At 33.4% G+C, this 13,126-nt stretch overlaps 1 protein-coding gene across 1 annotated transcript; it reads left to right on the top strand.

Moving 5' to 3' along the window:
* Window positions 1–7,399: 7,399 nt before the first annotated feature.
* LOC132293307 (large ribosomal subunit protein P2y-like) lies at window positions 7,400–10,679 on the top strand. Its single transcript, XM_059790739.1, has 4 exons — window positions 7,400–7,548; window positions 7,660–7,749; window positions 9,803–10,035; window positions 10,436–10,679. Exons 2-4 carry the CDS (start codon window positions 7,662–7,664, stop codon window positions 10,460–10,462), a joined length of 348 nt encoding a protein of 115 aa, XP_059646722.1. The 5' UTR covers window positions 7,400–7,548; window positions 7,660–7,661; the 3' UTR covers window positions 10,463–10,679.
* The last annotated feature ends 2,447 nt before the right edge of the window (window positions 10,680–13,126 follow it).

Raw genomic sequence — 13,126 nt, 5'->3', positions numbered from 1 at the left:
GGTCTTTTCAGATAAAATTGGATGCAACCGTGTATACCATTTGATAGAAATGGAAAAATTAATAAACTTAGACTCAAAAATCACTTGATTTGGTATTCGGACGAAGAAGATATGAAACTTCAAAGTTTTATAAAATTAGACTTTTCGGATTTCAAATTTGTGCAGGGCCTGTACAGATTTTTGGATTTCAAATGGGGTTTTGAGGGCTTAAACGACATTTTTTAGAAAAAAAAATCCCAAAATCATGTTTTTTACATGATCATGTTAAGAGAAGTTTTTATTTTTCAAGTTAAATACCTGAAATGCCCCTTAGATCAGAACTTTTTTCAAAAATACCTGAAAAAGTGCGCGCACCAGATTTTTCAGATCAACTGTTTTCGGCATCAAAACGATTTTTTTTTTTTTTTGTAAAAACACAAAGAAAAAACCCCCCTTAAAATCACATTTTCTATGTGACCATATTAAGGCCGAAATTTATTTTTCAAAGTAAAAACCCCAAAATGCCCTTAGATTAGATTTTGCAAAAGAAATGGAAAATGAGTCCAAAGGATGCTCATTTCATGAAATGAGGTGTTGTGTGCCAAAGTGAACGTGCACGCAAATGTAATTAGTGTTTTTAAGTGCGCGGGAATGACCCGTGGGCCCCATATAAGCCCGATGCAATATTTGACCTATCTAAGCTCAATTTCACTTAAAAATGGACTTTAAAAGGAAAACTTGAAACTTAAAAATATAAAATGAATACAAAAGACCGTTTAGCCCTTGACCACACTTCATATATGATTAAATGGAACTTACAAAATTCCTTAACTCATTTCCCACGACCCATGCAAATGTAGTAAGGCTAAAAGTATACAATTTTTCCATTTTTCCTTAATATCACATAAATGTAACAGTACTTAGAGTGCAAATAAGAGTCACTTGGCCCATGACCTCATTACATACATGTCAAATACATATCAAAAGGTGCACTTATGTGCACATTACATATTTAGAACAAAATATACGTGTTTTGACATACAAAACCAAAAGTAAGGCATTTCATTTTAACAAGTGCATGAACAAAGTATTACAAAATATTCAAAGTAACCAAAGTGATCTAGGGATGTGATGCATCCCAAAATAGCGTCTCCTTACTTGAAACAAATCGCATTCATCGGGGTGAGTAACTTACATTACTCGTAGGGAATGAGCATGCATATACCTAAAGTTTTACAAGTTTTGTAAATTGATTTGAATTGATTTATGTGGTTCATGCTACCAAGCGTTTATGTCAAAAATGAAACTAAAGGAGCATCATAAGCTACCTTAAAGCATTTCTAGCACAAATCACAATATTTATACAATTAAACAACATAAGGATATACGATACAATGCAACAAGATGTAAATTCTCAAAGTTATAAACTTGTAATCTAAAATGCGAAAACAACTAAAGTAATTCATGCCACCTAGCGTCTATGTTCCAAAGTGAACCAAGGGATCACCTCAACTACCTAAGTAGTTGAAATGAAATACAAAATACACAAGTCTCTAAAACAATTTTAGAACTTTATATGCTAAAATTACAAGTCACAATTAAGCATTAGTTGTCGACTTGGAATTAAATGCGAAATCAAATAACGGAATATCTTGGACATCAAATCTCATAATAGAACCAAGACGTAGCAGTTTATCGGGCTATTAACCCTCAGGAACAACCCAAGTGCGCACTAGACGTCAACAGTTACTTCGGGCTACTAATCCCCTGGAACAACCCAAGTACGCACTATATTTGTAGAGGGAACTCTTATTTCCCGTACCAGGACCTTGCCCTATCTATGTTAAATTGCGTGATGTCCCAAGTGTTTTCAAAATATGTAATACCCCTAATTTTAAAAAGGATATTCCTGGTATTTAATGGTATTTAATTTATTATTTAAGTGCATTTTATTTGATTATGTGTCATTATTTTTTTTATTAGGTACTTAATTGTTTTCTTTTGTGGTGGTTTAATTTATTTCTTTTGTGGTGATTTAATTTATTTAAATGATATTTATTTTTAGTTATTTGATTGGAATTACTTGTTAGTGTTTTAATTATTTAATTGGCATTAATGGTTTAAGTGTAATTGGTTTAATTATTCTATGTGTGTCTTATTTTATATGTGTCTTATTTGGTTTAATTGGGTTTACTAATTATTATTTTGTTCAATTAGATTATTTGTTAAGTATTTAATGGTGAATAAGGTAATTAGGTAAATACATCTAACTAGGGTTTTAATTACAGTATACATTAGGGTTTTATATTATAGCCGTCGTAGGTTTCTACGTTAATTGGATGGGCCGGTTAGGATTATGAGTTGGACTTAAATGAACTTAGGGTTTAGGAAAACTCTATAAGTATAAGGTAAACGTCTGTGTAGGGTTTTTTTAAAACAAAACACACGTTTTGTGGAAGTGGAGAAGGAAAAATGCAGTTTTTCACATTCTGCCAAGGTTTGATCAAAGCACCGATCCCGCTTCGTCTGTGGTTCGATCGAGCTGAATTTTGGAGGAGAGGTTCACGACTCAGTGACGCACAATCTGAACGGTGAAGATCAGAGTTTGACCTCGGGAACAGTGATTCGTACTCGTGAACAGAAACTGGGTCGCACAGGTTTTTTTTCCATTCTGCCCAGATTTCATCAAACATCCGATCCCGCTTTGTCCGTGGTCCGATCGAGCTGAAATTTGGAGGATAGGTTCATGACTCAGTGTCGCACAATCTGAACGGTGGAGATCAGATTTTGAGTTCGGGAATAGTGTTTCGTACCCGTGAACAGTAACCGGGTTTTGGAACTCGCCGGGATTTTTTAAGAAGACGACGTTGAAACTTTGAACAAAAGTTTCTGAGGCAAGATTCTCTCCTTACTCTTTCCCTTAGGCTTCATACTCTTTGCACTCTTAAATGATTTCAGGATTAATGAAGATTAAACCAAACTAAAATGATATCTGTTTTGCTATGAAACTGGTAGTTACAGTAGTGTTGTATGCTTGTTCAACCTAGACTAAGCATGTTTGTGGATGCATTGTGGTTCTGTGGTTCACGTTTTTCCTTACCACTGCTAGTATAAATTATTGGAAGGATGGGTCTAGATGATAGCTATCTTAACTTCTGTAATAGTAACTGTTGGAACTTAAATATTAGGAGAATTTGAGTTTAACACTAGATCGGTTTTGTGGAACACTATAATTTGAGCATGTCTACATACATACTGTGAATATTGTTTTGATGCTTACATTATCACAGTTAGTATCAACTGTGGAGGTTAGGATTTTGTGATACATACCCTACATATCTGTATGTCATTTGTAAGGTGTTAAATGGAAGTTTTAATTAATTCTGTCTTTATATCAGACTAAAGGGAACAACTTAAATTGGGCATGTATATGTTGTTGTTGTGACCCTGTTTATCAATGCTTATTTTATCACTGCTAATATTGAATGTTGGATGTTGGAATTTAGTTGATATATACTTGATTTATTGGTATTATTGACTACTGGAGGATTGGAAAGTAGGCACCGGTATGGGATGGTGGCATACTAAGGATGGGTTTGGTTTTTAAAACAATACCATTACCCACCTACTTGGAATAAGGATGGGATTAACTAAAAGTTAAGTCCCGTGGATTTGTATTGTCATGGCAATTACTTGTTGAGCGGTAATACCAGGGATTTTGGATGGATTTTATATATGTACTGTTATGGTGCCTCGGTATGAGCTTGAGCCTCAGGACCGATGGCTAGGGAGCGTATATGCATCGGGATGTGTAACTGGCTACGATGGTTAGAGGTGTACCCTGTTTAGGTATAGGTACATATGCCCACTTCGTGTGCGTTTTAGCATGTTACCTCTATTCAGGTTGAGACCGGCCTGTAGTCCAGTGAGAGTCCTTTAGTGTGACTATATATATATTTAGGGACTATTAGTTATTGTTGAATTGTTTAGGATGTACATGCGTATCGGGCCTCTATTTGGATTGTAGTAGTATAGAACTTGTGCGTGGGCCTGACCCACTTCAATTTTTCAGGTGCACGACAGTTCCAGGCTCAGACGTGTTCGTGCTGAGCAGAGGTCTCTATTCACTCTTCCGACGATGTAGGGCTCTCTCTATAGTTTTATTTCTGGACGTTTATTACAGTTGTTCTATCTTCCGTTTGGATGTTTAATAGGGGTCCACTAGAGATGGATTCCCAAGTTGTAAACTGATGGAGTTTTGGAGTTTGGGTTTGATGGATTTTAATAATTATAATATTTTACGGATTCTATTTTTAGTTCCTTCCAGCTTTAATTTCATTTCTTAATTTATTTTGTATTCCGTGTTCATTATAAAATATTAATTATTTGATATTCCCTCGGGTTTGGGCCTGGGCCTGATCAACCCGTGTCTCGGATCCGAGGGGTATCTCAAAATAAGTGCAAAATCATGATCTAAACATGTAATCAACATCAAATACATACTTAAATCATTAATGCGACAAAAATGAAAATTAATTAAATAAAATAATTAATTTCTCTAGATTTCAAATCAACTTCAAATGATTCTTATTCAATATACGTTAAAGAAAAACTCAAGCTCATTATATCAAGTTAAAAAACTTACTTAAATCAATTGAACCATTAAATAGATTTTAAGTAATTCATTTAATTAAAATCTTTAGATTTCAAAACTCATTCAAATATTCTCAAATTAATATATGTTAATGAACATACCATGGCCTAATTTAATATCAAGTTGATTTAACACTAGATACAATTATGTAAATTAAATTTCATTCAAAAAAAATAATTAACTAAAAGTTTCAAAACTCAATTAAATATTCTCAATTTAATATATGTTAAAGATCATACCATACTCATTACACATATCAAGTCAAATGTTGATTTAAATGTATGTAACATTGGAATAGAAATTAATTAAACTAACTAATTAATTTTGCTAGAATTTAAATCAACTTCAAATGTCTCCAAATAATTATATGTCAATGATACTATTATGGTACTCACATATATCAACTCAAAAACTTAACTAAGTAAGTGAAACAATTAAATAGAAATTAATTAATTTTAAATAATTAAATCTCTAGATTCTAAAACAACACTAAATAACTTTATACTAATACAAGTTATAGATCAAGTCATGACTTTCAAAAATATCATGTCCTAACTTAATTTAATGCAAAGTACAACAACCCACTAATTAAAAAATTAAGTATAAGACATGTATACAATTCATAGTAAGCTATAAAAACAATTAAAATACATAGATTATTATCCTAAATCACCCCTTACCTCACAAGAGGATTGTCCCTATTGAATCCAAAGCAAACAAATGAATTTTACAATTTCCTTCAAGGGTTATAAAGAGGAAGGTAAGGCAAGTGTTTTGTATTCCAAGCTTTTGAGTCTAAGGTGAGTGGAAGGAGATCAAAACCAAGGTTTTAAGCCTGAATTAATGATTTCCTTCAATGGTGGCTAAGGTTTTATGTGAGGAAGATGATGATATTAAAATGATGTAAAATGAAATATTAACTCCCTTTAGTGTAATCCTCCACTCACTTGGTCAAAGCAAGTCAATACACCTAATCTTGCACCATGCCTACACACACACAAAAGTTAGACTTTAATTAGGAGTATACATTTGTTATTAATTCAATAGTTCAATTCTAGGCTTAATATAAAGCCTACACTTATCAACAATCCAAGTCAACAAGTGCATCAATTCTAGGCCAACGAGTGGGTGAATCTCTACCCTCCACATGTCATCATCCAAGACTTCCAAGTGCTAACCAATAAGATGCTTACAAGGGGTCCAATGAGAATGTGACACTTGTCACACTTTTCGGTAATTACAGAAGGTCCTTTTTGAAAATATCTACCAAAATATTGTAAAAAGGTCCCTAAGAAGAAAAATAATTATTTTTCATAATTACGAAAAAACCCCAAAAATAAATAATGTTTCCAAAAAAACTATGCATCCATACCCTTTACGTAAAAGTAAATATTTAAACATGTTTTTCTAGAAAAGTGAAAATACACAAAGCATAAAATTAAAATATCATGGATGTATGCAAAGCCAGGAAAAAAATTCGAACTCAAAAAGTGAAGTTACGCAAAGAAAACTGAATCCAGGAAAAAGACGAAAAAAAATAAAAGTATCGAAAAAAGAAAATGTGGAAATGACACGGACCTCACAAGGACGTTGTCAATTCAAAGGAAAAAGTCTTGAAAACTATTTCCGAGTACTCGAGACGACACAAAGTGACAAAAACTCGAACTCGGAAAAGAAAAATCAATAGAAAAAATTTATCCATAAATTTTGAGAAAAATGACAGGAAGAAAAATGACCGGGTCATTACATGTCCAAAATAATAAAAAATTATTTTTATTTATGGACACGTATATGAAGTGTCGGACACGTGTCCGAGGAATATCCGACATGGACACGACACGAATACGAGTCCTTCGTATAAGTGTTCGTGCTTTATAAATTATATATCATTTTGTATTATTTTTATTTGAGTGAGAATCTTTATGTATTGTTTTAATTTTACCACAATAATATTAAATCTCAAGTTCTTATTGAGAATTTGAATATCGTTTTTATACACACACAAAAAAAAAGGAATTATTACTATGGTTGAAAATTTGTTTCATTATTACAAAAGTTTTTTCTTAACCCGTCCTGCCCACTCATTTAATAAATGATTTCGAATAGGGATGGGGAGCTATACTAAATTGGGGTGCTGATGGAATTGGCGTCCCATGTCCCAAACCGCCTTATTGCCGATCCCTGGATAGTACATCAATGAGTATTGAATACTTAAATTTAGAAAGAAAAAATAATAATAAAATGCTTAATTTACTATTATCATTTAAAATTCAACTTTTTAAATATTTATTAGTTATTTTTCACTTTTATCGAATAGAACTTATCAATCATCTTTCACAAAATTATATGATGCGTGGACTCTCAATTGACTTATAGATCTACTTTTTTTTTCTCCTTTATGAGAAACTCACATACTCATTTTGACCCTATATGAATTTGAATCCTTGTCATCGAATGAGATACCATTGACTACAATATCCTTGGTACTTAGGACAAGAAATTCGAACATAAATTCACTCCCTTGGAGAGTTGTGCATTTTACCAATTAATCTTTGAAAAGAAAGGAAGATAATTACTTATCAAAAAAAAGAAGAAGAAAGGAGATAATTGTAATTATCCAAAAACATAGGGAGGTAAGCGTAATAAAACTAACTAGAGGGAAGTAAGCGTAATATAACTAACTAGAGGGAGGTAAGTGTAATTTAACCATAATGATACTAATTCGATTAAATTTGGTTTATTGATCCGGACCGAGTCCGATTCGTTTTGCTCGCCAAGCGAGAACGGCGGCCCAATCCGAAGCCTAAAACCCTAGCAATATATAATGGAGACCATACTGTGATGCGCACATAGCACCTCCTCTCGAGTTGAACTTCGTATTCATCTCCTCCTCCTGCAGATCCAGAGCTTCTCGAGTACTGTCTCTCTCTATATTTTTATATATACACGTACGCATACGCAACTATACACAATATGCATGTATTATCCAGATTTATTTTAGACTAATTGTAAATTTATTTGGGCAGAGATGAAGGTTGTCGCCGCCTATTTGCTCGCCGTGTTGGGTGGTAACTCCTGTCCTTCCGCCGATGATCTGAAGGGCATTCTTGGCTCTGGTATACGTTCATATATATATTTTGAGGGCTGATTCGTTATATTTGTGTCTTTCTGTACTAGCTTTTTCTTTCTTTTTTTCAATTTTTTTTTTTTTTTTTTTAATTCCTTCTCAGATTAGTTAGTCAATTTATTCACAGTGTTGTGGTTATTTCAACTAGTATCACTTTTTTTTTTGGTGGTTTAGTGTTTTCCCCTTTTGTATTCGTTATGTCAATTTTGCAATTACTATCACTTCATATCAGGTTCACGTATGAGTTGTTATATATATGTATTATTGTTAAACTTAGAGTTGGATCTACGTATGTATTGTCGGTTTATGTGTTCTTGAAAGTACAATCATAAGCAGCAACTTATTGATTCGTCTTTTTCTTAATGCAATTCCTTATGTCAAATTTGCAATTAATATCACTTCATATCTGGTTCCCGAAAGAGTTGTTATATATATATATGTATTAGTGCTGAACTTAGTGTTAGATTTTTGGTAATTATAGTCTGTTTATGTGTTCTTGAACTTATTTATCATAAGCAGCAACTTCTTGACTCATCGTTATATTAATTCAATTGTTCCAAGTGATTTGATTATAGTATGTGTTAGTTTTTATGTCAGTTTCATAATGCAAATCAAAATTTATTTGCCATTTGTGTGAATATCAGAACACAAATCTCAATTGGGATAGCTTTATAGTAACCTCAACTTCTAAATTATATTGAATAATTTGAATGGGGATGTTTTCTCGCCCATTAAATTGATTAATTACATCTTGCAGTCTCTAATTATAATTATTAAAATGGTTTATTTGTGAAAAAAGTTATAGACTGTGATGACCACTACTTGTGTGTGGGAAGCTGTAACAGGTGTAAATTGCTTAGTGTTTATCTTATTATAGAGGGTCGAGCCTTTAAATAATTTGAGTGGTTGTTCTGAAGTACTCAATATATAGTTTATATGTTAAAAGCATCATATACCCCCACAGTGACTAGGATGGTTATCTCGTATCCGAAAACTCGTGGTTCGCCCTGTCAATCCCCCATGGCCCAAATAACTCAATTTCTCCCATGATCTATTTGTGTCAATGGATTAGTTTGATCCAAAACTTGAGATAATGGGTGTAAGCCGAAAAAAGATTCATGAGTAGTTGTTAATGGAGTTGGAAGTTACCAAATTTTGAGGAGTTGGTATCAATTTATACCTAACTGCGCCACATATCCTCGAACCACATGTTCTAAACGAACCAGAGCCAATCCGAATTGGTCTTGTAAAAGATCTGCTACAGTACGACTGCGTTTAATTTTCAAATGATTCATATCGTCAAGTGTTCCAAATTTCACTCCAATCAAATGATCCGCGGCTGCCGATATGCCTTGCGGTAACAAAAATGTATTGTTCTGAGGTATATCAAGGTTCAATCCCCGGTTCATATTTCATCGACTAATCATCCCTAATTCGCATCTTTCTTATATGATTAGAATTTTGACATCAAGTCCTAGACACCCAAACATCGTTTCCTAGCCTGTGATGACATCAAGTCCTAGTCTGTGAGGACCACTACTTGTGTAATTGTGTGTGGGAAGCTGTAAGAGTGGTGTAAATTGTTTAGTGTTTATCTTATTATAGAGGGTTCAGCCTTTAAATAATTTGAGTGGGTGTTCTTAAGTGCTTAATATATAGTTTATATGTCAAAAGCATCATATTAAGCACTGTTTCTTTCTAGACACCCAAACATCAATTGCATCCATGTTTTTCTCTTCTATTTTGGTTTGTCTGAGCTTCACTTGTGTAATAATCAAATGAAAGTTTTACAATCATTCTTTGTTCAGTGTTCACAAACTTAAGTTCAGGAGAATTTTTTTAGAATCTGATTGAGGTATAATTGAATCTAGTTACTTTTTTTAATTGGAAATGTTTGCATTTGTTTGTTCAAGAATAACTAGTAGATGGATATTCTTTAAATAGGCTTTTTATGACATGTATCATTGATATCTCCAATTGTTTTCTATAGAAGTTGTATAGGGAAGAATTCTAATTTGGTGAAATGTCTCTCTTTCATGTAGTTGGAGCTGAAGCTGATGATGGTATGATTCATCTTCTTTTATCGGAAGTCAAGGGAAAGGACATAACAGAGCTTATTGCGGCTGGGCGGGAGAAGTTGGCTTCTGTTCCATCTGGCGGTGGTGGTGCAATTGCAGTTTCTGCAGGTGCCGGAGGTGGCGGTGCTGCTGCTGCTCCAGCTGCAGCTGAGCCCAAGAAAGAGGAAAAGGTGGAAGAGAAAGAGGAGTCAGATGATGTAAGTTTTACTGCAGTTAATCACGTTCCAACTGGTATTCTAGTCAAAATTTATGTCCAGTGATATTTTTATCTCCATTCATCTTGTCATGGACATGGTTGCCTGAAGTTCCCAAGCCCCCCGCCCCCAAAAGAAAAGTGAAAAAGAGAGGGATATCCGGTGTGTTAAAATTTACATAACCCTCTACTTTTTCCTGAGCTTTAAAAATTAATGAAACATTTATGTACTTGCTTTCCATTTGAATCAGCCTTCTCTTGGATATGAGTGGATAGGCATGCTTGCACTGCTATGTTGTTAATTCATGTTAATACTAGCACAACTTGCATACACGCATGCCATTTGCACAATGTTTCAACTTCTAGTTTTTGTAATTGATTTTTTTATCTTCCAACTTTTGCAGGATATGGGCTTCAGTCTTTTCGACTAAGGGTTTGAACACCTTATCCCCGTACGCAACCTTTCCTTTTCAGTTTGTAGCTTTTAGTTGTTGTTTTCAGTTTTCGGTTCTGCAGTCATTGTAATTTTGGTTTATTATATATTTTAGAAGAAAGTTGTGTCAAATTGAAAACCCTGTGGCCAGTTTAGTGACAACAATGGATTTGATTTTTATATATTGACCTCAGTAATTGTTCTCTTTTTGAAAATGAGTGTAATTTGATCTCCTCGACAAAATATTGGTTGGAAATGGATGATGTTGGTATTTTAGAATTTTAATTTAGCTCTATGGTACAGCCATCTGTATGAAATAAATGCATGTGGACTGTTACTTGTTGCATGGTTAGTGAGCTGTAAAGTGCGTAGACTTGTGTGCGATTAATTTCATAAAACGAATGTCTTGAATGGACTGTTATTTCTGATTTATACTACTCTTTTGGTCACTAATGGAATTAGACAAATTCACATCGACTGTGAACACCCAAATCACATTGTTTTATCACATTGAGGACCACCTTCATTTGTATCTAGGACCAAAAAGGTGGTAACAATAACTCACCCTTTGTTCTTTCTGGATCTTTTGCCTTGTTTTTTTGGGTAATTCCTCAGATCTATAAATTTTATTGAATTTAAGTTGTTTAGGCTATGAGGTGGTAAAATAATCTGGTTTAATTAATTTCCCTCGAATAGCGAGGCAAGTGGGTTTCTGTTTGTGTCCGTTCAAAATCATAGTTGTGTAGGTGTAATACGAAAGTTTTTGTGCTAATTTACAGTTTAAAATTCTTATAGGAGTTTTTAAGTTTTTTCTGGAACAGATTGATTGAAGATCATAACATTCTTGTCTGTGAACTATCACAGGTTTATTCCACTTGTCCACTTGTTAGAAAACCCAAGTTCATGACTTAATTGAGAATAAGTAGACTGGTATTTTGTTTTTATTTTTTACCTGGCAAGGAGGGGAAGGGGGAGAATGGGTGAGTAGAACCTAGGCTCCCCACACACTAATAATAATAATAATAAGCCCGTAATTTTTTGAAAATCCTATTATCTAGTTTACCAATGGCAATCTATGAATCTGTGACTGATACATGTTTTCTGAATGAAACTTCTTTAAACTTAAACTATTCCTTCCGGCGGTTGATCTAATATATTTCCTTGTGCCGTCCATGGTTTAAAGGAATAAATTGCTTAGGTATTATGTCACTTTTCTATAGAGAACTGGATTCTATACACAATGTCACCTTCTTCCGTTTTTTTATTTATCTATCCTGTCAAACTAGGGTGCAAACACGGGCACACCTCTTTGGGAAGCTAAGTGCTCTATCCCACTTGTAATACCCGGTAATATGTTGCTTTTGAATAACATCATTTTGTGTTTTGCATTAGTTGAATTGATACTATTTAGTCAGGACTTTGAAAAGGAATTTCCGTTTCTGAATTGATATAGTTTAGTATAATAGTACTGTCAAAGCAGATTGCAAATATTCATTTAAGCCCAATTCTCTGTGAGTTAGCATCCCATAAGTTGGCCTAGATCAGTTTTGGAAGAATTACTAAGGGGAAGCAAATAGGAAAAAAGAAATAAGAATGACCCTTCCTCTATATGCAATCTCAGGTAAGAACCAAAAATGATTATATTCCAATTGGAAAATGAAGAAAAAATCTGAAAAGTACATTCCCACCTTCTAAAGTTGGAAGGTTGACCGTTTAAGTTCTCATATGTGAGAAGTAGAAGGGTAACGGGTTAAGTCCCCTTATGTGCAAAAGGTGTGTATTTCTTGCCATGAAAAAAATAAAATAAGCTTTATATGCTTCTCTCTATGCAAACTGGAAAACCCTTATTATCTGAAATTTACCTCCATTCTGCATATTTTGACCAAATTTAAGGTGAAAAACGGGGCAAAATTGGGATAAAGTTGAGCCAAAAGATTATAAATTCATGAGGAAGCCAGGTATAGAAATTGGTTAATCGGCAAAGAAGTGTAGCAAAAAACTAAACTGCAAATTTATGGCAGGAGCCGGTACAAGCCTGGTAAATATAAAAAATTGGCAAAGACACTATTACAACAGTACTACTCCTTTGTAGAATTTATTTTCTTAATTGCATAATTAATTAAATTTATTTATTTATTTTTATGTGCATAATTTATCTTCAGTTTTTGGAGGTCAAATGAACTCTTAAATTCTTAATTACGTGAAATTGGCCCGTCTTTAAATTTATAAGACATACTAGTATTTAAAAAACATTATGAAAGACTCAGAAAGAGTAGGACAAAAAAACAGAAAGATGACGTGGACAGCACCCAAAACGATTAAAAATGACTGTTCAAGAAGCATCACGGTCCTTTAACTAAAAAAAAAACAAAAGAAGCATCACGGTCATTAGATTAAAGTAAGATTTTGATAATACCCTTTGCATTATTGCTGAACAAATTAATGAGAAACAATGAATAGGAAATATGTGGGTGGAAATATGGGTTTCATTACGATGATGTCATGTGTACAATATTTTCTTGACATTTTTTGAATCCAAAAAATTTATCATTTTTTGTATTTTGTATCATACTTTAAATTTAAAATTAAAAGAAATATAACTTAAGTCGGCACATTAAAAATTAGAACTTATATCCGATTTCTAACTATATCACTTGGTAGA

The sequence above is a fragment of the Cornus florida genome, unplaced genomic scaffold (genome assembly GCF_030987335.1).
Source record: "Cornus florida cultivar Cherokee Brave unplaced genomic scaffold, ASM3098733v1 CherokeeBrave_3.0.0_Hap2_Chr02, whole genome shotgun sequence".
NCBI classification, from domain to species: domain Eukaryota; kingdom Viridiplantae; phylum Streptophyta; class Magnoliopsida; order Cornales; family Cornaceae; genus Cornus; species Cornus florida.
This window is presented reverse-complemented; position numbering and strand designations above follow the sequence as displayed.